At 39.5% G+C, this 26,957-nt stretch overlaps 1 protein-coding gene across 1 annotated transcript in view; it reads right to left on the bottom strand.

Annotated features, from left to right (window-relative positions):
- Window positions 1-26,957, bottom strand: part of Ntrk2 (neurotrophic tyrosine kinase, receptor, type 2) — a 363,714-nt gene that overhangs the window by 162,989 nt on the left and 173,768 nt on the right. Inside the window, exon 13 of the mRNA XM_013031082.1 lies at window positions 577-624. Within this exon, the coding sequence (XP_012886536.1) occupies window positions 577-624 (48 nt within the window). The remainder of the gene's footprint in view (window positions 1-576; window positions 625-26,957) is intronic.

Genomic DNA, 26,957 nt, shown 5'->3' with positions numbered 1-26,957 from the left:
AGTAAGCTACACATTCTGCCTTGCGATTGTCGGCACACGGTCTGAATGCAAGGAATGGAATGCAATCAGCACAAATCGCAGTGTCTGAATGTTAAAGACTGCTTTGAGCAAGAAATGGCCACAAATGAATAGCTGATCTACCAATTCAGAACTCCGTTCCAGTTGGCCAGTCAAATATGTTGAGAGCCACGTTTGTCCATGTTTGACTGTTCAACTGCCACATGTATACTTCCAATGTAGTTACATTTTATGTCTTGAATCATCTTAAGAACCTATCTCTATCCAGAACTCAGCAGTTGACGCATCCTCACAGGATAACAACAAATGCATTTCAAAAAGGCGACATGAAAATCCAAACAAAAAACAAAACTAAATAAAACCCAGCACAATTAGCAAAAGTTGTACCTTTTCTGGGAAAAAAAATCTAAACAACCTAAACCTCCTTCTTCAACAAGTCAAAAGCCAGGAACACAGAAAAATGAGTCAAGGACCAACAAATATAGAGTATCTAGCTCATTTCATCTGAAATAAGCAACATAAGCTAATTACTTATTCAAAGAAGGAATAACTACTTACCAACACCTTGTCTTGATTTTACTTTCCCAAATCCAAACCATGAGAAATCTGAAAACCATAACAAAACATAAAATAAACTTCGAAAGAGAAGTGGAAACCGGAAGCAGTCAGCACTGTCCTTAGTGGAATAACTCAACAAGTCCCCAACCCCAAATAAAAAAGTAAATAAAAAGAGAAACCATGAGAGACAAAGACTTCCTGTCAAACACTTGGGAGCTAGCCCTTGGGTTTTTCTGTAAAGATTTCTTTCTTATCTTGAAAATAAATGGAAGTTGAAATCAGATAAGACATTTTCTTCAAGAGAGAGAGAAAAAAAACAGGGTTATCAGCTCTGAGGAGTTCTCTGTCTTTCTCACTTTCTCTCTTTCCCCTAAGTGAACAGATTCTTGGTTAGTATTGAATCATCTAACAGAAAAGTGGTAGGGGGTGAAGAAACAATAACTTTGACAAATGCACTATGGTTCTGAACCACAGTGAGAGGGGAAAATAATCAGAAAAAAACATTTCTTTTCTGAATCTGAGACAGGCAGTGAGGTGAGGGGGAAGGAGAGGGAGGAGGAGAGGGAAAAGGAGAAGGAGGAGAGGAGAGGAGAGGAGAGGAGAGGAGAGGAGAGGAGAGGAGAGGAGAGATAGGGATTCACGAGGGACAAGAAAAAGGCATTGTAATTCTACATGGACTCCTGCTACTGACTTGCTGTGTAATGGTGGGCTGCCTGTAATAGCTCTGTGTCTCTTTCAACACAAGACTCATCTAGACATGTAAAAAGAGACCCCAGATGTTTGGAGGGTCTCCAGTGAATACAGCCATAGTGAAATGTCTGTTTCTTGAAGCTGACTGTTCTCTTCTAGGTAGTTTCCACTGGGTTCAAAGAGAATTCTGCACAGCAGGGAAATCCTTGGATATGAAGCAGATATAGGGAATAGAGTCCAAATAAGTCACTCAATTTCTCTGTTCCTCAGCTCTGAAGTGATTCTTATAGGCAGTTACAAAAGAATAGAAGTACCAATTCAAGTAAAATAATGTATGTAAAGACTCCTTGTACATTCTGGGTTCCAGTGGCTCACCCCTATAGGGTGAGCTACTCCAGAGGCTGAGATCTAAGGAACACAGTTGGAAGCCAACCTGGGCAGGTAAACCAATTAAGCACCAAAAAGCAAAAGAAGGGGAGGTATGACTCAAGTGGTAAAAGCCTAGCCTTGAGCAAAATAGCTGGGAGAGAATGCCCAGATCCTAAATTCAAGCACACTTACAGACACACAAAGTAAGTGTGAAGATTAACTTATTTTGCAAGTTTAGGCTTTGCTTTCTCGATATCCTACAACTTCAAGGCATTCAGCCCCAAAGCACACTTTTTCCTCTGATAATAGTCTGAATGCTTCTTTTCAAGTTTCACAGGGTGAGATAAAGGCCTGGCTAAATTCTAAAGTCAACTAAATATTATTTTGCATTAAATACAGTGAGTTTCCTTCACTGGGATTGAGTCTAGAGAGACAGGATTCTGGTGGGGGTGTGTTGGTATTAACTGATGTCGATCGAACAGGTATATTTCCCACCGGCTACTTAGGGATCTTGTTTATTCATTTGATTTATCTTCTTGAAATTAAGCCATAGATTGAAAATTTCTGATTATTTGAATGGTTTTTCCAAGTGTTACTTCCTTTTTACTGAGAAGTCATTGAAGGACTGTAATCATTCTGCACTGGTTGTACATTTCAGGTGATTTTCAGTTGTTAATTGTAATAAGCAATATAATAAACACCTTACTCATTGGAACTGCCTCTATCCCTTTCCTGAAAATCATTCCAGCCAGGGAATGATTTAGTTCAACCTCATAATCCTAGTTCCTTGAGATGTAGAGATTTTTGGAATGTGCTTTGAGGCCAATCCAGTCATAAAAGTTCTGGGACCTTACCTCACTCAATAGCTGGTATAATGGTGCACATCCATTTTTTTCAGCTACAGAATGAATGAAAATAAGAGGATCACAGCCCAGGCCAGGATGGGCATAAAAAGCAAGGCCCTACCTCAAAAATAAAAACTCCTACACATACTTAGTGATGTCTTATAGTGCCGGCCTTGCAAGTGCAAGGCTTTGAGTTTTATTGCCACTACTACAAAAACACCATCCAGCATAGGTGTTCACTTATGCAATTCCAGTTATTCAGGAGATTGAGATCTGAGGATCATGGTTCAAAGCCAGCCCAGGCAGGAAAGTCTGTGAGAATCTTATCTCTAATTAATCATGAAAATAAAATAAAATAACCAGAAGTGGCACTGTGGCTCCAGTGAGAGAGCTAGTCTTGAGCACATAAGCTCAGAGACAGCACCCAGGTCCTGATTCAAGCCCCAGGACTAGCACAAAAATAAAATAAAACAAAAAACAAACACAATAAAACCATCATTCCAAAAAGTTAAGTCTTAGAAATGGGAATATTTATTAGAGGGAGAATTCTGTTCAAAATGACTTTTGCATTGTATCAAGTCTCATTTTCACCCCGTGTGTAAGAAAACAGAGGAGCATTGCTAAGCCCCACCCAAAGGATAACTAAAAGGGAACCATTTCCTGCCATTCCATCCTGCCGTTGGTGTGGCTTCATCTGATGGGGCAGAGAACAGACAAGCATTCCTCCTATCAGTGCCCCATGAAACCATGAATATTCCACCTCTCCCTGGCTGCTGGTTTGTTTGGGTACCACAAAGAAGACTACAAGGAAGAAACAGCCAAGCTTCCTCTCATACCGAGCATCACAACACATCCCAGACCCCCACTCATTTCAGACACATCCCTTGTTCTTGGCCTTTCAAATGCACTTCATGTGAATTACAAATCATCCAGTGCTTATTGACAAGGAACATGTGCTCAGAGAGGCTGAGGTATGCAACACAGGTCCCAGTTTACAGTGATTGAGCAGGGACTCGGTCTGATGCCAGAACCAGGATTCCCTCTGTCTTTCTTAATTGTATTTCCACATCTCCAAAGTACCAAAAATGAACCACTTGTTACAACATGAAAGCTTAGGTTTTGATTTTACATGTGAAAACTGCTAGTAGTTATTTGTACGCATTTATTTATTTCACCAGCAGACAGAGGTTTGACAGGGGTCACTCTTGAGGAAGGCAAGCCATCCTGGAAGTATAACCAGGGTGTGGGGGAACTCAGGAAAGAAGGGCAGGTACCCTGGCCTAAAGGAGGGATGAAGTCTCAAGCTAGTCTTACTACTTATAGAGAACAAGTTAAAATTGGCAAGAATGGGAAAAGATATAAATGCTGGGCACTGGTGGCTCATGCCTGTAATCCTAACTACTCAGGAGGCTGAGATCTGAGGATCGCCATTCAAAGCCAGCCCAGGCAGAAAAGTCCATGAGACTCTTATCTCCACTTAACCACCAGAAAACTGGAATGGTGCTGTGGCTCAACGTGATAGAGCACTAGCCTTAAGTGGAAAAGCTCAGAGACAGCACCCAGGCCCTGAGTTCAAGCCCCATAACCAACCAAAATGTGCCTGACTTACAAGGGTTCAGTTTAGGAACTTCTGACTTCACTGGGGTATAAAAAAATACAAACTCAATAGAAACTTGAGAGTCTGAATTCAGATCTACTTCCAGGTTAGTGATTTGTGGCATAATATGCACCAGAGATGCTGGGCCATAGCAGGGAGCCACAGCTCTAGTCTACTTCACCACAAGAGTAGACACAATCTGTACAGGATGTTGTGGTACCAGTGTTTTGTGGACATTTTATTTTGTGTTTTTGTATACAACTACATTCTAGGAGATGTTGAACAATTTCTTACTAGACAGGCTTTGTGTTGGATTTTGCTCAGCTGTAGTAGAAGAGTCTAAGTGTTCTGAGCATACTTGAGGTAGGAGAAGACAAATTGTGGTGTTCAGTAAAGAAAGTATGTTAAAGGTGGTTTTGACTTTGATATTTTCAAAGTTTGTCAGGGTTTGTCAGGACATAACACATTGCAAGTCAAGGAACATCCGCACTTATTACCAGAGTTGAGTTATGGTTAAAGTGGTGAACATAGTAAATATGTCAAAGCATCGATGTAGCCAGGGGCAGGAGGAGGTAGGAAAACAACCAACAAAACAAATAAACAAGTCTTCTAAGAGACACTACTATGGGCCAAAGCAACAATTGGGTTTTTATAGCAAAAATTGTGATTAGATTCAAAAACTAAACAAAAATATCACCAGTCTCAAGCCAGGAAGTAACACAATCAAGACTGATTGTAGAAAAACATCTTTGGCAGCAGAATATCTCCATGACTATGGGAGAGAAAAACCAAAGGCAAGAGACTGGTTATAAGTTTTTGAGAGAATGTTGGCTTGACTGGGGAGTAGGACAGGAAAGAGAAGGGAGTTGACTGACAATTGTTAGGGGATTCCACAGGAAGTGATAATAGACTGAAGGCTGAGGAGAGGGGAACAAACAACAAAAACTTGGCACAAAGATCCCGAGGTACTTGGTGGGGGTTCTGATAGCATCCCTGAGAAACTTAGGAAAAAGGAAGGAAATTTAGAAATTAAAATAAGAGCCCCCGACTGACTGCACACATTTTAAGGACAGTTCATCTATGCTGAAAATGAGCCTGTAGTTTAGATCTTAAATATCCCCCAAAGGCCAAGTGCTAAAAAGTCCTGGGTCTCAGAGTAGCAGTATTAGGAGATGGTGGAGCTCTTAGGGGTGGGACTTAGCGGGAGGTCTTTAGGTCATTAGAACATGTTCTCTAGGGGGGTTGGGGTCCTCAGCTTTCTGCTTGCTCTCTGCTCCTGGCCAACAGGTGGGGAGTTTCCCTGTGACACATGCTCCTGCCATTGACCTTTGCTGTGACACAGGCCAAAATCAATGAGGCCAAGTGATATGTATGAATGATCAAAATCACAAGCCCTTTCTCCCCCAATAACTCTTCTCTCTTTATAGGTTGACTTTTTCCTCAGGAAATTTGTTAGTGACAGAACACTATCTAGCACAAGGTGGCATTAAGTAGGCAGGATGGTCTGGAACTTAGAACACGGTTTAATGCCCATGGTTGATTTGCTCAAGTTCTAGAGCTTGTGGATGAACTGTAGGATGAAAGTGGAGTCTGAATCTAGGGTTCATTTCTTGTTTTTGTACATTTGATAATCTATTTTTAATAGAAACAGTGATGAAACATCCAACTGAGGCAAATTTTGATGATTTCTTTTCTCTTTTTGGCAGTACTTGGATTTGAACTCAGGACCTCACACTTGGTAGGCAGGCACTCTACCACTTGACACAGGCCCTCGTGCCTTTTTTAGATAGGATCTCATGGCTTTAAAAGGGCTGGCTTCAGACTAAAATCTTCCTACCAATGCTTCTCATAGAGCAAGGATCGTAGGTGCTCACTCTCATATCCAATGTGTTGATTGAAATTAGAGTCTCCCTAACTTTTTTCTTTCTATTTTTTTTGTAATCCCTAACTTTTTTTTTTCATGGCTACACAGGAACCAGAAGATCCTCCTTCTCTCTGCTTCCACATCACCTGATATTACAGGCAGGAGACTCTATATCCAGCCTTGATAAAATTATCAGGCCGCTAAAGCATTTCTAAGTTATTGTTAAAATGATAACAGAATGCAATCTTCTGGAACATACCTTAAAGTACTTGAAAAATTCAGTAGGTATAGAAGGGTCGAAATGGTATCTCTCCCAGGGAAGCTGCTAGACATTCAATGGCTCTTTTTGATGGATTAAAACAGTACTCTTAAAACCTTAATACTGAATTTCATCAGCCAAGTTTTCCTACTAGGTCAAAAAGAAACAATTTCTCAATTTCCTGTGATATTTCACCCATTGGGAATAGAGTCTTGCTTAAAAAGGGTAGTGTCTGCTTAAAGAGATACTGTATTCACAGCAATAATAGTAGTAGTAGAAGTAGTAATGGTAGTAGTAGTAGTGGTAATAAAGGACTCCTTCAAAGGCAAATGCAGCTGCAGTCAGCTTGAAGGATCTCCTTTTCAAAATCTAAACCAGCAAAGTTCTAAATTATGAAATCTATCAATTAAATGCAGCCATCTCATTTTATGGAAAAACTCAACCTTTGCTCAATCAGAAAGGAAGAACATAGGAGACAAAACAATAACATCATTAGCACATTAACAACTCTTAAGTTGGATTTGAAACAAAATAAAAAGTTTCAAAGACTACTTTTCAAATGTCTCTCAAAGGAAACAGTTACAATTTAGGAAACTGAAAAGGAATATTTATTATGCCAGTGAGAGAATCAGAAGAAGGATCCAGAAAACAGGCCAAATGAAAGAAACCTGACCTTCCCTGTAGGACCTGAATCTCACAAACACTAAATGTGATATTTAGAAAGGTTCTGATCTCAAGAGAATACAGTTTCCGGGTTTGTTTTTGTTTTTTTTACTTAGCTTTCAGAAAAATTATTTTCATATGTGATGAGAAGAAAATTAGTTTTTGTTCCTTTCAACTCTAGGGAAATTAAAACTTGTTTTTCCAAATGTTTGTGGTGTGTGTGTGTGTGTGTGTGTGTGTGTGTGAGAGAGACCAGTACTAGAGCTTGAACCCAGGGCCTGGATACTATCCCTTAGCTTTTTCTGCTCAACACTGGGGCTCTACCACATGAGCTTCATTTCTGTTTTTTGTGTGTGTGTGGTTAATTGGAGATCAGAGTCTCATGAACTGTTCTGCTCTAGCTGGCTTTTGAACCATGATTCTCAGATCTCAGCTTCTTGAGTAGGTAGGGTTATAGGCATGAGTCACCAGCACCCAGGTTTTAAATGTTACTCCTTCATATTTATTTTTTTGCTGTGAAAATACAGTACAGAGGGATTACAATTACATGGGCAAGGTAATGAGTGCATTTCTTATCAAGCATTGTTGCCTCCTCCTTTGTTTCCCTTTACCATCCCTTCCCATCGCCCCCCCACCACCCGCACCAAAGTTGGAAAGTTCGTTTTTCGACATAACGTCTTGTACATTTCATTGTTGTAATGGGTGCACCTGTATCCCTATTTAAACAATTTGTATTTTCCCTTCCCCTCCACAAATTATACCAACATCAAATACTGCATTGTTGGTGAGAGTGTAAGTTTGTTCAACCACTTGGGAAAGTAGTATGGAGGTTCCTCAAAAGACTCCACATAGAGCTCCCCTATGACCCAGCAATCCCACTTTTGGGCATTTACCCAAATGATCACAAACAAGACCACACTAAAGCTACCAGCACAACTATGTTTATTGCAGCATTATTTACCATAGCTAAGATATGGAACCAACCCAGATGCCCCTCAGTAGATGAATGGATCAAGAAAATGTGCTATATATACACATGGAATTCTATGCCTCCATTCTTCATATTTTAAGGTAAGATCACTCTGCAAACTCAGGAAAGACATTGGAAACAAATGAGAATATAGGATTCACAAGCAAAAATGGCCCTCATTTTCAACTTCCTATGGCCCTTCTTCCCCAAAGGACACTTGAAAGAAGAGGCTCTAGGGGCTGCTTTGCTGCTAAGTGTGAGCAGTGTTGAGCTCAAAATAAGTCATAGTACTTGAGTTGATTGACTGACTGATATTTTAAAAAAAGAAATACTGGAATGCTGGTCATTGGGGTGGAGAAATGAATGCAACGGATTGCCTTGTTGACAAGATAATTATCTCCCTTTCCTACTGACACATAATCAGAGTGAGTAATAGTTGGCTTCAAATTAATTCCCATTCCTCAGGGCACAGAAAGATGTAGTTTGGGGCCAAATTTCCATTTCAATTTAATCTTTTACTTAAGGACATAACCTTTAGAAAGGAAAATGCAATCTCCCTAGCCTAGGAAATGGGCTGGCTTTGAGTTCAACTGGTTCTGAGGGTCACAACATAAAGGATACTTCCTGTCAACTAACCTCATTTTTTCAAACTTCTAAGGAAACTTATTTCCACTGTTCTTTAAGAAAAATAATAATATTAAGTAGCACCTACAAGAGAAAGATAATTACATATATTATGGCTGAAACTGTTAGCTACTCATGAGAATCCCTGTTCCTTTTTTGTTCCTGTCCCCCAATTAGACATTTCCCAGCTTCCCTTGAAGTTAGTTGCAGCCATGCAACTCAATGCCAACCAATGGAAAGAGAACAGAGAAACGGCTCCCATACCAGGCTTGGCTCCACAAGACATCCTGAATGTGGTACACATGCTCTTTGACCTGCAATGGAGCACTGTGCAGGCAGCACTGTATAGAACACAAAGTTACAACTTTAAGGTAGCATAGGTCTCAAGAAACAATGTCTAAATTTTGTTATGTGAATGTAGAGTAGAACATACATCAGTGTTATTGTGTGTGTGTGTGTGTGTGTGTGTGTGTGTGTGTGTGTGTGTGTGTGTACTAGTACTGGGGCTTGAACTCAAAGCCTCACACTTTAACTTGGCTGGTGTTCTGCCTTTTGCTTCTGGCCTTTTCCTGGTTACTTGGAATTCATAGTCTCTGGATTTGAACATCAATCCTCAGATCTCAGCCTTCTGAGAATGTAGGAGCACAAACTTGAGCCACTGGTACCAGGCCATCTCAGTGCTACTTTGCCAGAGAGCCAATGATTTTTTTCTCTCTAATGTCCATCCATATGCAAGAAATAAACTGCTGTATTTGAACCATTATCCACATTGGGACTTACTTAATGGGATAGGAAGCTTACCTTCACACACACACACACACACACACACACACACACACACACATACATTGTATGTATACACTTAAGGTTTTACTAATTGGCTCCAAAGTTTTCAACACCCCCTCAACACAAATGAAAAACTGTGTCCATGTCAATGTATATTTGCATTTTGTTGGAGCTGAAGTAGACAAATATCATGATACATTTTTAGGAAGATTGTTCTTCTTTAAATGCTAAAGACAATTGAAATACATAAAACTGGTGTAGAGATGAAGATATAAGTAAATGTGTATGTATTCTGTGCTACATGTTATTTAATTCTGTTCTTCATCAATTGTCACACTTGTCTGTTTAGATCACATATCATTTCTTCCATAGATTCTTGCAGAAGCCTACTGTCTTCTCTGATTCTTTCCTACTTCCTCCTGGTCTCTTTTCCACAGAATGCCCACATAATCATCATTTAGTATAAATCAGATTATTGCATTCCCCTGCTTAAAATCCCTTAAGAGTTTCTCATTGCATCTTGAATAAACATCTCTCAACACTGTACAGTAGGTTCAATTATGGATTTCTTATACATAGTTCTTGGCAAATGCAGCCAAAATAATAATAATGTTTTAAAAATGAGAAGAAATTGCAAAGCCAAAAATTAAATGTTAAATTCGCACTCAAGTATTATGCAGCTCAGTTGATGTGGAAAATCTCTTGGCTAATCTCACATTGGAGTCAATTTTGTTTAAAACCTTGTGTTAACTATTGAGTATTTCCCTGTCTTAAGTTTGTGAAAATGTGCTTCCCCAAAGCAAGGTGTAAGCATGATAACCCTCCCAACCAAAAGGGGCACATAGGTGGGTGCTGGTGGCTCACACGTGTAATCCTAGCCATTTAGGAGGCTAAAATCTAAGGAATGTGGTTCAAAACCAGCCATGTAGCAAAGTCTGGGAGACTCTTATTTCCAATTGTTCATCAAAAATCTGGAAGTGGAGCTGTGTTTCAAGTGATAGGGTGCTACTGCTGAGCACAAAAGCTCAGGGACAGCTTTCAGGCCCAGTGTTCAAGCCCAGGCCTAGCATACACACACACACACACACACACACACAACATACATACATACATACACAAACACAGAAGGGGGCATGTAATATGCTCAATTTAAGTCATGAAGTAAGAAATCAGTTTGTTGAAAGCTGCCATGTCTTTAGCAGAAGTTGGAAAGCATTATGGGAGAATCAAATTAAACATCCACAGTATGGCACTGAACTATGAATCCTGAACATTTGCAATTTTTTTCTCAACATCAGTCCCTGGGAACCATATATTCATGGATGCCAAGTTTCTGCTGTCTAAAATCTCATATGGCAAGGATAACCTACCCTGCCCCTTCCCTCCCTCAACCTGATTCCCTGTGAAACACACGAAGTGGTCTCTTTTCTATCCCTACTCACTTTGTATTCTTTCTTACTTCCTTCCAAATCTTCTTTCCTAGTACTTTATGCCCAATTCTCATCTTTTATGTTTTAGATCAAATAAAAAAATCACCACTAACCTCACTACTTCAATCTCTCTGTGTCCCTTTGTTTTAATTTGATCCTTAACAGAAGTGTACCAATTGACAGCATCCTTTATTTCATTTATTGTCTATGGACTGTGGTGTGTGTGTGTGTGTGTGTGTGTGTGTGTGTGTGTGTGTATGCTGATGCTGGGGCTTGAATTCATGGCCTCACACTCTCACTTGTTTTTCTAACTAGCCACTTGATCCATACCTCCACTTCTGGGTTTTTGATGGTTACCTGTACATAAGGTTACCTGCCTGGGCTGGTTTCAAACTGAGATCCTTATATCTCAGCTTCCTGAGCAGCCAGAATTACAGGCATGAGCCACCAGTGCTCAACTTTCCTGTTATCTTTTGTTATAATTTATGGTCCAGAAATCAGTCACCTTTCTAGAAACAGTCTCTAATGCACTGTCCAATGTATCACCCTGGACACACCTGAGTTCCCCTCCCTGGGGATCTGAGAGCTATGGTGTACAACACACTTCAGTGACCTCCTATTCAAAATAGTGAGGCAGAGAAGTTGTTTAATCTGCAGCTGACATTGGTTAGTGACTTATAGCCATGATAAAGCCCTTATCCAGAGAGTCATAAGTGTTTGTATCAGGACACTGTGGGAAAGTACAGGTCAAGCATTCCAAAATATAAACTCTAAAATATCCAAAAGCTGAAATCTTTTGAGTGATGGAATGACAGAAGGTGAAAATTACACACCTGACATCATGCCCAGGACCACAATCAAAATGTCAACACACTAAATATATTGAAGAATGTTAACTTCATGCCATGTGTTTATATATGAAACACACAAAAACAATCCTGTCTGGATCTGGATCCTTTCTCCAGGGTATCTAATTACATGAATGTAAACACACTAAAATATGAAAGAATCAAAAAATCTATAACACTTCTGGTGCTGAGATGTTGGAAGGGCATATTCAACCTGTAGAGGGATGTTGAGAGCCAAGAGGATGTGGGTGGGATAGGAGAAGGGTTTGGTGCCTGGATCTTGTCTATGTAGCACTCCACTATCTCCAGACCCTCATTAAACATAATAATATACTTGAAAAGGGTAGGGTAGGTCAAGGAAAGAAGAAGATGAATGGAGAGGAGAAAGGGGGGTGGAGAATGCAGCCAAGAATTCAATGTACATCCTACAAAATTAAGAAAGCTGAAGGAAGAGGTGGGTTGAAAGGGATGGGTGAGAATGTTGAAAGGAGTGATGTAAGAGGCATTGTATTCATAAACTGCTTTGTTAAATAGCCTCCCCTTTGTACAACTACTTAAATATAATATAATAAAAGATAATAATATAAAGTATAAAATTGTAAAGAAAATACCTATATGCAATATACAGAGCCAAAATATACATTTATTTAACAAATCTATATTTTGTAAGCACATTTGCAACCCTCCTGATTGATTTTGTGGGCCTCCAAAGGAACTTCATTGAAGACAGTAGTTAGTCATCTGGCTCTCAGGATTTAATCAACCAGAGAGTAAGACATTTTTAAGAAAATTGGCTCCGTATTGAACATGTATAGACCTCTTTGCCATTCTTTCTTAAATAGTATAGTATAATAACTATGTATATCATGTTCACATTGGGCCATGATTTGAAGTGACATGATTTGAAATATTCAAGGGAATCGTGGGGATTATATGTACATTCCATGTCATTTTGTATGAAGGACTTAAGTATCTGAAGATTTGGGTGTCTAGGGATTCTGTGGCCCCATTATACTCCTGGTTATCAAGGCATGAGGATATTTCAAGGTGAGCTAGAGTGCAGATCCATCATCCCAGAGAGGCATTGGACTAGATGCCTGAGAGTGTGGCCTTTCTCTAGACAGCAAGAAATGAAAAGCACGAACTTGAGAGGGTTGCCTCTTGCCTCATTAGACTCTGTCATCTCCTCCATAAAGATAGCAGCTAAAAAAATTGCACCTAAGATCCAATCAATCACTAATGGTCTGTAGAATTCAGTGCTGCAGTGAGAATAGATTGACATATTTATGTAGCTTTCCTGAGCCTGATATTTTGGAAATATGAGATCATTTATAATTTAAGGAAAAGCCTTTAGTCAACTAGTCTAGATTTTCTCCTGCTAAATCATACAGAGATGGTTTTGAGTCACTATTTCCTTACCTTAAAAGCAAAAGCCTGTGCTTTGCAAAAGTAAGTTTAATTTTTTTTTTACTTATCAGATACTTGTTGCATATCAGGAAACTTAACACAGATCAGATACCAGTTAGAGACAATTGGCCAGCTACAATTGCAACATTTACATTTTTAAGTGTAAAAAGATCTTAAAACTCACAGATTTAAAATTCAGAAGCCTCATGTGGCAATCAGTGAAATATCACTTATTTGGAATACAGCATGATGTGTTGATCTCATGTAGCAAACACTTAATTTTGGGGGCGTGGAGTGGGGGAGAAGTTGCCAACTATTTCTCTCTTTTGTTTTGAATATATGGAATATTTCAAAGAAAATTCAGTGGTCTACTCCTTAGTCACTCCCAATTAAACTATACAAAGCACTGAGTGTTTCAAGTCTATAGCAAATACCAGAAGGTTTTTTTCTGTAACAAAAGCAGTCACAACTAAGTGTGTACAAAAAAGGGGGGAGAGGTTCTAGAGTTGCTAATAATTCATTTCCAAACTTGGAGCAAGGCAGGGTCAAGCTCTGCTTACTAATGGAAACTGACAGACAGGAGAGACTCAAAGCTTTGCCTTTCTACTGTGGCACCCTAGTGAGAGCTCAGAATGATCTGTAAACATTTTCTCCACTGTCACCAGCTCCCTGAAGGAAGGCAGGTGATGTCTGGTTGCATGCACAAAATTTCCTTATCAATACTCTCTTCATGTTGGATAGGTGGCAGCCTAACCTGTGCCTGAAATCCTCTTCTCTTTGCAAAGCAATGTTGGCTAGTAATTTAGAGCAAGTCTTTGGAAAAGGAATTGGCCAGTTCTCACAGAACCATCTTAGAAGTGATGTGAGGGGCCCTCCAGGAGACTGACAAGCCCATAGTGTCTGGCAAACATCTTTTTGTCAAATTCCCTTGAGCCTTGGTTTCCATAGAGAACCTAAATAATGACTCAGACCTAGCTGACTTGTTCAGACCTGTTCACTGCATCTAATCGTCAAGTGAGGCCCAAATGAAGGCTACACTTGACTTTTTATTGCTTAAGTCTGATATTGCAATAAATGTATTTGGAGGTATTTTTGCAATTTCTACTATAGATTAGATAGATAGATAGATAGATAGTGTTTATATTTATGCTTATATTTGATTTTGCATGAATAACATAGAAATTCTTTCCATTTTTGTCCCTTTAGACCAACACCTGCTTGCAGTTAAGGCAAAAGCATCATACAGGAAACTTGGTGTTAGTATGATATGATGAGAATGGTGGATGGATGTTTGTAAGGCTTCCAGTCCTGATTCTCATTACAAGGTATTTTTCATTTCAACTGTATTTGAATTTTTCTCACCCATCTGGGCACAGATGTCACCAGCTTCACATCATCCCCCAGCACTTTCCTCTTTCTTTGCAGTTATTGCTTCTTCTTCTCATCCCTCCCCCTCTTCATATAGTTTTGAATTTAGCCAAGGTCAGAAAATGTGTCAGATGGACACAATAGCCAAGATGCTTATTTGATTTTATTACTGTGTGCTCTTCTATTTGGAAGCTCCCGTAATGGAATAGGACATAATAGGATTATACACACTTATAAAGCTGGGTGCTGAATAAAAGTAATTGAATAAAATCACCATAAATAGAACAAAATGAAAACCCGTTGTTTAAAATGCAGTGCAGGTCAAACAAATTAACTATGAGCATCCTGCTTAGTATCACTTGAACTAGTTATACACTGTCAATGAAAGGAATCTCAATCCTTTAGAAGAAACTGTGTTTCTTGATTTACTGCTTACTCACTAAATGCCCAATGTGATCTTCAAGGTCCACTGCTTTTCTGGAAACTAAAAGAAATTGACTGTTTAGGTCAATGGTTCTCAAACTGTAATTTGGCCTCCTATGGAAAACTGGCAATATCTGGAGACATTTTTTGTTATTGCAATGGTGGACATGGAGTAGAGAGTATGTGTAGTGAGCATAAAATGAGCAGAGGCCAGGGTGTCACCAAATGGCCAGTGATATCCAGAGCAGCCCTCACCCTATCCCCCACCCTCTTGCAGTGAAAAATTGGAGGCTCACATTATTAATCAAAACAAAAACAGAAATTCTGTCATAGGTAAGAGACTAGTGAAGGTGAAGTTTATCCTTAAAAATCTATCCTTGATTTTTAAAAAAAAAATCTTAGTTTTCTTAGGCAAAGGGTAGCCAGAGGGTAGCCAGTTGCTTTCTCTCTGTTTATCTTACACTTTTCAAGAAAGAACGATTGTCTGTACTATTATTTCTACTGTGTGAACACCAAGAAATTGCTCTCTTGCCCCAGAACAAAGAAGCAAGGCAGTATTTAAAAATAAAGGAGAGAGAGAGAGAGAGAGAGAGAGAGAGAGAGAGAGGAAGAAAAATAGAAAAAAGGAGCAAAAGGAGAAAAAAGTATTCAATTTGGAATCCATGTTTTACACGTAAGTCTTGAAATCATTTTCCTAAGAAACACAGCAGAATTGCATGGTCTGATCTGTCTCTCTCCTCTGTTTAATAGGAGTGATATTTATTATTCTAACCTGTTTTGAGTCTTATGATATGATAGGTCTTGTTAAAGAAGTATCATTCATTTAACTTTTGTAAACACTCAAGGGTGAAAGCAGAATAAAGTCCAAAATTCCCAATGACATTCAAAATCATTACCAGGTCACATGACCTGATCCAAATTTGTCTACGCTTCTTGTTTAAAGACCTAAATTTCAACATTTATTCATTAAATTATCATGCCTTATTTCTTTATTTATTCATTAATTCATTTAAAAACTATTCTCTGAGTACCTGATAGGTGCAAGAGAGTATGATACATTTAATAAGAATAGAATAATACAGTCATACCTCTGCTTATATGGAGATTTCAAAGTTGGTGTCTTTGTACCATTGTTTTTTCTAATTAAAATGTAGTCCTCAAGCTTTATCTTTGATCATTACACTATATTTATTCGACCAAATTTACCTTAAGGCACTCCATCATAAAGTATTTCATTTCTCAACTCAAAAAAGATCCAAGAACACTGAGACTATTTATCTGTTTGGATAAATATTACTTTTGTAATTATGTATCTCCTATTGGTGCTTAATGACCCTGTTTTGTTTTTTTTAAAAAAAAACATTTATAAGATTATTTCTTTGTTGCTTTGTATGTCCCTCCCCCACAGTATAACCCCTGCTTTCACTGTATTTGATGTCGGTATAATTTGTGGAGGGGAAAACAAATCGTTTAAATAGGGATACAGGTGGACCCATTGCAACAATGAGACGTACAAGTCATTATGTCGAAAACAAACTTTACAACTTTGGTGAGGGGGGGAAGCGGGGAGGACTGGGTGGTGGGGGCAAGGGGAGATGGGAAGGGATGGGAAGGGGAAACAAAGGAGGAGGCTACAATGCTTGATAAGAGATGTACTCATTATCTTGCCCATGTAATTGTAACCCCTCTGCACAGTATTTTCACAATTAAAAAAAAAAGATAAAAAAAAAAACCTCTTATTTCACTTTGTACTTACTTCCATTATTGTACTAACAATTATGATACTGTCAACTGTGGGACATCCCACCTGGTACATGTGCGATAAATACCTCAGTGTCACAACAACAGAACATTTGCTAACGTAGTTGCCATCACTCCACTTTAATTACTTACTTACTTGTATCTTCCTACTAAACTATAAACTGTTTATGAACAACACTATCTCGTCTCCTTTGTGCTTCTTGCAGTTAGTATTATGCCTGGTTAAATACAGTTACACCACAAAGAGCCTACTGATTAAATTAATAGACATTGAGAAAATACATGGATGAACCTTTCCATCTTTACATTTTTCAATTAAGAGGCAAATTTGTCTTAACTTACACCCATGGTTGGGTTAAATAGCGCATTGTTCACACTCCTTCCTGGCCTGGCAAAGAACTAGACTGACTGCTCTACCCAACAATTTCTTTTGCTCACTTTTGCTTATGAAAAATGAGCAGAGTTGATACTTTACTTCTAGGCAGAAGATTTAATAGCCAGTAGTGAATTTTGCATTTCCTGTTCATCCTGTCAGAGAATCATGAAGCATCTGTATTCAAATGGCTGAGATTCTGTCTCCTGAGACACTAAGAAGAATAGAGCCCTCCAGCAGCATGAGGAGAAATGATCTTTTCTGTTTGAGGTGTTGTTTCTGTAATAGTAAAGTTCCAAGTGAATCTTCTTCAAAGGTATTTCCATTTATAACAATAGAGTTACTGTTTTTTTTAATGACTATAATATGTATGCATAGAAAAGTATGTGTCCACATAGGTCCTCTTTAAAGCATATACTGGTATTTATATAAATGCATGAGGTACACATTTAGTAAAGTGAAACAGGAAGTTGTAACCTACTTGTTATACTTCGTTCTAAAAAACAAATCTTGTATACCTTTTCGTGCCATCTCCTTAGAACACCATGCCTTTATTTCAAGATCCTGTCTCTGTGTGCCACATGGTCAAAGCCTCCTCTTTGGAAATCATCTTTGAAGTTATGTGGTATGATCTACTGACTATGCAAGTGTTTATACCTTGAGGGAAAGTTTAATCAAATTTCTTTAAGATTACTCTGAGCCATAACTGGACTGTGTAGGTACTTAAGCCACATCACATTACTATTACTCAAAAGAATCAGGGGGTCTGATCTGATACCCCAGATCTCTGGGTTTCTTGTGGGGCCTGTAGCTTTTTATTAAAGGCTCTACCAAAATGTAAGTTCCAAAAAAACGCTCTTATCTAGAGACTGAAATAGTTTTGAATCTTGCTCTAGAATCAAAACTATATGTCAATCTCCAGGAACCATCTAGGTCCCCTAAATTCATAGTCAGTAAGTAGATGTCACATGGATAAATAGACAATTAGGTGTGATTTCACATTGAGTCACACTGATTGGGAATTGGGTGAATAACCAGAGGAAGTCATCTTTCCTGCAACTGTCAACATATTTATCTCAGATAACATAAAAGTAATTGGATGCTTGGTGAATACAATCCCACTGAAACCAGTATTGTTTAGAAATGCATTACTGGAGATGATCAGTTTTATTTATATTTTTGAGTGAGTTGTATGCACTCAAAGTTTTATGTCACAGTCTTAACCCCTAATGTGAGTATATTTGGATATGACTTTTAAAGAAGTAAAGGAAATGATGTCATATGGGTGGAGCCTTAATCCAATAGGGTTTGTGTCCTCATAAAAGCTTTCTCTCTGTGTCTCTTTCCCATGGTTTCTTCCTCCCTCTCTTCCTTTCTTCTCTCTGTTGCTCCCTTCCTCTCGTTCTCCCCTCCCTTTTCCTCCTCTTTCTTTCCCTTTCCTCTCTTTTCTTGTCCACTAAAAGCACAAAGGAAGACCATGTAAGGGCACAGCCAGGTGACTAACCTCTGCCAACCAGGACAGAGAGTTTTCACCAGGAAACAAATAGACCAACATTTTTAACCTAGACCTGTACCTGGCCTCCAGAAGCATGAGAAAATGAATGCCTGTTGTCTAAATTATCCTGCTTATTTTGTTACAGCAAACTAATATGGGTTTTAAACATTATGTTGTTGTTTTGGTTCCTACCCTGTATGTACTTGTTTCTCCTCTTTCTCAGCTGGTAATGGTTTTCATTTGGTTATCCACCTAACTCCCATGTAGCCAGTATGATTCAAGGTGGAACCAATGGCTCAGACATAAATAATAAATCAGTGTAATTCTATTCCTTGCCCACAGGGGTTCAAGAATGGGCCTGTGACTAAAGATGGCCTGATTAAACCAAAACCTAAGATGTGTATACAAAGGCTGACGTAAGCAATGGTCTTTCCTGCTGGATGGTCATCTGGAGGATGTAGCATCAGGAATGGATGGAAATCATCTTTCCTGCAACTATGAAAGAAAAGTTTGTCTCTAAGTTAAGCCAACCAGTGGAAGAGGGCCAAAAGACAGATCCTGATCCCACTGTTTAGGACTTGGTTCAAGCCACATCTGAAGCTTGGTATTTACTCCTTGATGATATATTTATGTGAAACAATAAATCGTCATTATTGTTTAACCATTTGCAACTTTGTAAGATGCCAAAGTAACATAGAGACAGGGCAGTAGTGATCTTATTTTTAGAGAATTACTTCTGCATCCCCAGAGGCCAGAGTGAATGGGTACCATATTCTGAAGTCTTTTCATGCACCCAAGTTTTATTACCACTAATGTTGAATTGGCCTGTTATGGAGATGTAAATGTCCATCTCTTCAAAGGCCTGCTACATGGAATGAAAGACCTTGAGACTTCAATGACTTTGACTCCTCTGGAGATGGAAGGACAGCCTATTTTAGTAATTTCCATGGGAATGAATAGATATATACTTCAGCTATTCAAATATTTAACTAGCTCTTTTGTTGTTGTTTTGAATCCCAACGAGCTGCAGCTGCGTGTTTGTGTCTGTTGTGCCTTTAAGGGGCTTGCTGATTCAGTAGGAACCCGTGAATGCATTAATTAGCCTCCCCTCATTTTCCCAGCCCAGGCCCATGAAGAAATGAGCATTTGCAGCTCCAATTGCTGGGAACGATGTGAGTCTTGAGGGTACCAGATAAATGAAGGCTCAGAATTGCCTGCCTTTTGATGGGCAGTTTTATACTGGTAGCAGCCCCTCTTGCACACAAGCCTGGGCTTGAGTGGTTGCATGATTAATTTATTGGCTATCACGATTGGCAGGCAAAAGAAACACAGGCAAAGGATTAAAGTATAACAGTGGAAGATGGGGCATTAATCAGGCTGGGTACATGAGTCAGAAGGAGGTAAGGATCCAGAGAAAACAAAATCTTATGGAAGGCTGGAAAATGATTTATCATTTTAATATATATCATCTAAGTGCAATCTTTATAACTGCTTGTAGACTTCCATGTTGTGAAGACTCTGGCAATAAAATACTTCTCCCTTAAAACACTAAAGTGAAGGATGCTGGTGGGGAAAATAAAGAATCATGAAGAATGAACAGACTGGAAAAAAATAAACTTGGCTTAAAATTAAATTTCCACTTCTTTCTCTTTAAATGTTTTAGAAATATAGCTTCTGCTGGGAAAAGCTGCCTCCCATAGATCAGATGGGGGGAAAGACGAGAGGTTTGTTCATGGGGACCAAGTTTTCAGATCTTTTTTTTTTTTTTTGTCAGTTGTGGGGGCTGACCTCTGGGCCTGGGCGCTGTCTCTCAGCTCTTCAGCTCAAGGCTAGCAACCTACCACTAGAGCCACAGTGCTACTTCAGGGTTTTTATGCTTATGTGGTGCTGAGAAATCGAACCCAGGGCCTCATGCATGCAAGGCAAGCACTCTACCACTGAGCCAGCCCATATCATATTTTTTTTAATTATGAGAAGATGTACTTTTTTTTTCTTCATGTTACATTTAACTATTAACCCACCAATTAAATTACTATGCACCAAGAATCCTCAAACTTAGAAACTTGGTCCTATGAAACTAAACATGATAAAATCTAGAAAGTTAGAAGTGCTAAAATCTAGCAAGTCAGCTGGCATTATATGACCTGAGACATCCTTTCCTTCCTTAGTATTTGCTAGTCTCTATTGGGTTTCTTCAAAGCAGGAAGTTATAAGAACCACACCACACTTAGGAATGTTCTCTCTTCTGCAGTGAGCAGAAATAAATAATGCCACAATCTATGCACTAATACTTCATAGCATCTAACTATAATCATAGTCTTCAGTTTCCATTTAGAAATGTGCAGGAGTTTACAGCAAATGGATAAAGACCAAGAATTCCAATGACTTACCCAGAAACATCAAGGAATATGAGAGAAAAATTATGAGCTCATTGGTTACCCTCTTTCATTTTATATTCTTTCATTGGTTTTGACTTATACTGAATGTGTGAGAAACTTTGATAGGCTGATAAACACAGATCTAACATTTTAGCCCAAACACTGGACCATCATCTCTACACTAATGCTCACCGAGAAGACGGCAGCCACTGTTCTAACCCAGGCATTTCCAGGTCCCACACATCTGTGAAGGCCTGCAACTCCTACCCTGCAACCTTTGGCCTCCTTTCCTCTAATCCATCTTGCATACTATTATTTAGGTGACCTTTATAAAGGTCTTTTCTCTTCCTTTTTTACAGTGGATCAATGACTCTACCAAACTCCTAACCTTTGTCCTGTCTCATTTTCTTTCCCAATCTCTTCTTGGTAGAGTGTATCACCTCTATGTTCTACCTTAGTCCTTTTCCCATATTTTCCTACTCATCTTTTATTTCTCTATGGTCAAGTTCAAAAGATCTCCCCTGACAACTTTAAACTGAGCTACCTCTTTGACCTCTCAGCTATATGAAATTTTGCGGTTCTCACATTAGGTCAGGCATTACGACAGTTTTTCACTTCTCTGTGCTTTCAACTAGAGAACAAACTCTTGGAGAAGAAGCTTTGAATCACTTACTGTGATCCATTAGTGGGGTCTATGCTTAGACATCTCAGCCCCTTACTAGTGCTCCTAGCTTTCTTCCTGTAAGAGTAGGACCAGGCTGCAGAAGCCAACCATCAGAGATTCACACCTTTCAGCTCTATTTGTCTACTTCCAAAACTCACTGGAGACAACTAGAGAGAACACAGCAACTCATCACAGCCCATAAGACCAAGGACTGCTCAACTAAGCAGCTGGCCAACCTACCAATCAGATCCTGGAGAGTGATGGACAATAGGAGCTATCTATAAGTAAGAAGCAGGAAAAACCTGTGCCCAAGAGTCTTCCTGGGGGATGATAAAACCTACAATGGGAAAAGAGACTCCTGAGAGAGGTAAAGAATTGCCTTCTCTACTTCATAAGTCTGCCAAAGTACCTTCAGAATTAATGACTGCAATGCACTAAAATATTGAGACTGAAACCCAAGGAGGGCAATATTTTAAGAAGGCTGGCATCTACTAAGTTCTTCCTATATACCAGGCATCATATTATTAGACTGTCTCTGAGAGAGAAGGCCTACCAGAGAAGGTAGCATTTCAACAAAGCTTTACTAAAGATGAAGATAACATTCCATGGCTACTATAATGAGAGCAGATGTCCGGGGGGGGGCTCCAAACAATCCAAGAAAGAGATCTGTGGAGTTCAGACCGAGTTAATAGCTGTGGAAGTGGCAGGATGTAGCTGAATTTGGAAGATACAGATGATAAGGGTGGGCGAGGGACGTGAGTGATGAGTGAGGTCACAGGGCATCAATTTCAGTCTGAAAGTCCATTTACTGAGGTGACTCAGAGCATGGGAAGGTCACATCTCATGGGCAGTTTGGCGTACTGCTTTGTCCTTTCTAAGAATAAGCTCTACCTGTGGGTCTACAGCTCAGATGTTTCCCCAGTCATTTACCAGGACATCCAGTCCTCCTCAGATTCAATGATTGCTTTAATAATCATTGTAACAAAATAGTGTTGCCAGACTATAGATGTTCACATAGCATCCCCAGGGAACTGCTGTGCATGCACATCTAATGTCCAGAAGAGAGGTCCCGATTGGAAACCAGAAGTAGGCAAATTCAGAATGGCAATGGATTCAAAACCATAAGCCTAGATGATATGCCCCAAAGAGAGAGTAGAGCTAGAGGGGAGAAGAGTTCAGATATGGAGGTGACAGGAAAAGAGAGAATAGAGCAACCTAGACAACAAGTAAAGGAAATATCTAAAGAAGAATGGAGAAACTGAGCAAGTGTTTCCTATTGGCCAAGAAAGGTGAAGACTGTCAGCGATCTTGGAACATATCCATGTGGAAATGTGTAGAGGATGTGAAATATTTGAAGAAAAGGACTTTTGTTTTGTTTTGTTTCTGTATGTGCATGTGTGCATGCACACCACCATTAAGACTTTAATTCAGGGCCTGGGTGCTATCCCTTAGTTTTTTTCATTCAAGGCTGGAGCTCTGCCAGGTGAACCATAGCTCCACTTCTGGCTTTTTTGGTGGTTAATTGAAGATAAGAGTCTCATGAACTTTCTTGCTCTGGCTTCCCTTGAATTCCTTCTGTAATTCTCAGAACTCAGTTTCCTGAATTGCTAGGATTACAAGTATGAGCTACTGTACTCACTGAAAACCAGTTTTGAGTGAACTCAAAAGAAAGGGAGAAGACGGAACTAGAGAGAGGAATATTGCCTTTTCTGGGAGCTGTTGTAGGAGGCAAAACAAAAGACTACTAGATGGAAGCAGGGGCTTTGTGAGGTCCACAGTTTGTTGTTTCAGACAGGAGGCATAGGACCTTACATATTTGTAACCACTGAGAACCATCTAATACAGAAGGAAATGCCATGTTGTAGGGAAGAGAGGCAACAGTGATTTTGGGAGATGTCCTGCAGCTGGTAAAAGAGGACAACATATAAACAGAGGAAGGGCTGTTGTCATGACATGCATTGTGTCAGAAGGAAGCTAGAGTGTCTTTTATAGTTGTTGTTTTACTTTGTTTAAAAAAATGTGTTGAGGACACAGGATGACCTGTTGCAACAAGGATACTCACAGAACAGTATATTAGAACAAACTTTACAACTTTGGGCAGGAGTGGGGCTGGGGGGTGGGGAAGAATGTGGGAGGTGGGTGGGGGAGGGAAGGGATAGTGGAACAACAACACGAGAAGGGTTAACAATGATTGACAGGTAATGTACTCATAGCCTTACTCATGTAACTGTAACCCCTCTGTGCAGCATCTTTACAATAAAATAAAATAAAGTATTTTTTTTAAATGTGTTGGGCCTGTGGCTCACACCTGTAATCCTAGCTACTCAGAGGCTGAGATCTGAGGATTGTAGTTAAAAGTCAGCCTGGGCAGCAAAGCCCATGAGAATCTTAATTCCAGTTAAACACACACACACACACACACACACACACACACACAGAGGTACTATTAGCATCAAAGTAGCAAACAGAACTGGAGAAAAGATAGGTTCTGGTGAAGTTGTAAAGTCTCAGCTCAGGGTGTATGCTCATGAAGAGTGTGACCAAAGCCACACAGAGAACAGGCTACACTTAGTTAAGAACAGGCTGAGAAATTTTCCTCCCTAGCAAGAAAAATCAGTAAAAAGATGTTATATTTGTAAAGTCTCTAGGAAGTTAGGAAAAGAAAATGAAGAGGAGGAAGGGAGGGAGGGAGGGAGGGAGGGAGGGAGGGAGGGGAAGACAGGCCTGGAAGGGGAAAGAGGGATGTTGGCAGACAAAGGCACCCTTTAATAACACTATATTTCTGCAAGTAGAGCTGGAGAAAAAGTAACCAGGAAACTCCAAACCCCATAGTTTCAGACTTTCCCAAAGCCCTTCATCTGTACTTTGCACAAAGAAAAGCAATTTGTCTGCATTTCACAGACACACTTGAAGAGCTGGCAGTGCCCTAGCATCCTGCCTATTCACAGGGATTAGGGGAAGTGGTGGCAGAACTTGTAAGCAGCAAAGCAGAGCAAGCCCACAGGCATGCTGGGTCTGGCCTGACGGATATGGAGCTCTTTCTGTCTCTGTGAGAGGCTATGAAATCAGCTTCCATCACCAAAACAAACCCTTGTCACAAGTAAACACCACGATGACCAAATAAAGCAAACAGTCACTGCTCCAGGCCTTTATTGAGTATGAATGACCCCAAGACATATGGGTCTTAAGATGCGAGTTTAAATATGCAGAAGCTACAAAGGATAATGGCACTTCACAATGAAAGGAGACTGTGGTACCCAGTGTTTGAAGTCTCCCATTTTTATTTTAATTTCTACCTTGTACCAAATCATAGTATGTACAATTCTTATGTGCTAAGCTTTGTGCAAGGCACTGGGTAGATCATGACATAAGGCCAATATTGCATAATTGCTGAAGTGAATACAAGAAAGACCAATTTATTTTATATATATATATATATATATATATATATATATATATATGCATGTACTACTGTGAAAATACCATACAGAGGGGTTACAATTACATGGGCAAGGTAATGAGCACATTTCTTATCAAGCATTATTGCCTCCTACTTTCTTTCCCCTTACCATCCCTTCCCATCTTCCCCCCCAACACACACACCGCCTGCACCAAAGTTGGAAAGTTCGATTTCGACATAAAAGTCTTGTGCATCTCATTGTTGCAATGGGTCCACCTGTATCCCTATTTAAACAAGTTTTTTCCCCTTTCCCTCCACAAATTATACCCACATCAAATACAGTGAAAGCAGGGGTTATACCGTGGGGGAGGGACATACAAAACAACAAAGAAATCATCTGATAAATCTGTTCGAAACATTTCACCTAACATCAACTTATCTGAACTTTTCTGCTTGTCTCAGACATATACTAGTTATTGCAAATAAGGGAAACCATGAGACCTATGTTTCTTTGGGCCTGGCTTACTTCACTTAATAGAATTTTCCCAGGTCTTTCCATTTCCTAACAAATGGGGCAATGTCATTCTTTCTGATGGAGGCATAGAATTCCATTGTGTATATATACCACATTTTCTCGATCCATTCATCTACTGAGGGGCATCTGGGTTGGTTCCATATCTTAGCTATGGTAAATAATGCTGCAATAAACATAGTCGTGCTAGTAGCTTTAGTATGGTCTTGTTTGTCATCATTTGGGTAAATGCCCAAAAGTGGGATTGCTGGGTCATAGGGGAGCTCTATGGGGAGTATTTTGAGGAACCTCCATAATACTTTCCAAAGTGGTTGAACAAGTTTACACTCCCACCAACAATGAAGTAAGGTTCCCTTCTGTCCACATCCCCCCCCAGCATCTGTTGTTATTAGAGTTCTTGATTTTTGCCATTCTAACAGGGTGAGGTGGTATCTCAATGTTGTTTTGATTTGCATTTTTGTTATGGCTAGGGAGGTTGAGCATTTCTTCATGTGTCTATTGGCCATCCTTCTTTCCTCTTCAGAGAAGTTTCTCTTTAAGTCTTTACCCACTTATTTATTGGGCAGTTGTTTCATTGAGGATTTGTTGTTGGGGGATTTATTTTTTTGAGTTCCAGCTATATTTTAGATATGAGACCCTTGTCTGTTGTATGGCTAGTGAAGATCTTCTCCCTGTCCGTGGGCTTTCTATTGATCTTGCTAGCTATGTCCATTGCCATGCAGAAGCTCTGCAATTTCATGCAATCCCATTTGTCCAACTTTTGTTTGGTTTGTTGTGTTTCTGAGTCTCTATTAAGAAAATTTCAGCCTGAGCCAAGGAGACCTAGGGTTTCTCCTATTCCATCCTGTACTGTTTTCAGAGTGTCTGCTTTGACTCCGAGGTATTTGATCCATTTGGAGTTGATTCTGGTGCAGGGTGATATATAAGGATCTAGCTTTAGTTTTCTACAAGTGATTAACCAATTTTGACAGCACCATTTACTGAAGAGGCTAAGAAAGACCAATTTAAAGTCAGAGTTAATTTTGTACCTGCTGGGAAAAAATAGTGGCACACTGATAATCTCAGTATTTGGGAGACAGTGACAGCAGGATCCTATGTTTGATTCCAGCCTGAGCCACATAGCAATGCCTTGTCTCAAAGTAACTTGAGCTCATGAAATACAAAGCCCTGGGTTCAAGCACAAATACCATGGTGGGAGGAAAAAAGAGAGCAAAGGAGCAGGAGGTAAGGAGACAAAGAGAGGGAGAGGGAGAAAAAAAGGGAGAGAGAGAAAAGAAAGAAAAAAGAAAAAGAGAAGGAAGGAAAGAAAGAGAAAAAAATTATTGCATGTATCTGTGGTCATATGGTTTAGGATTTTTGAGAATTGTGTTTTGACAGCCTGGTACTGGCACAAGAACAGACCTCAGGACCAATGGAATAGAATTGAAAACTCAGAAATGAACCTATAGACCGATAGCCATCTAATCTTTGATAAGGGAGCTAAAAAAATAGAATGGAAGAAAGACAGCCTCTTCAGTAAATGGTGCTGGCAAAATTGGTTAATCACTTGTAGAAAACTAAAGCTAGATCCTTATATATCACCCTGCACCAGAATCAACTCCAAATGGATCAAAGACCTCGGAGTCAAAGCAGACA

The sequence above is a fragment of the Dipodomys ordii genome, unplaced genomic scaffold (assembly GCF_000151885.1).
Source record: "Dipodomys ordii isolate 6190 unplaced genomic scaffold, Dord_2.0 Scaffold137, whole genome shotgun sequence".
Classification (NCBI taxonomy): domain Eukaryota; kingdom Metazoa; phylum Chordata; class Mammalia; order Rodentia; family Heteromyidae; genus Dipodomys; species Dipodomys ordii.
Note: the sequence above shows the minus strand (reverse complement) of the source record. Positions and strands in the feature narration are given on the sequence as shown.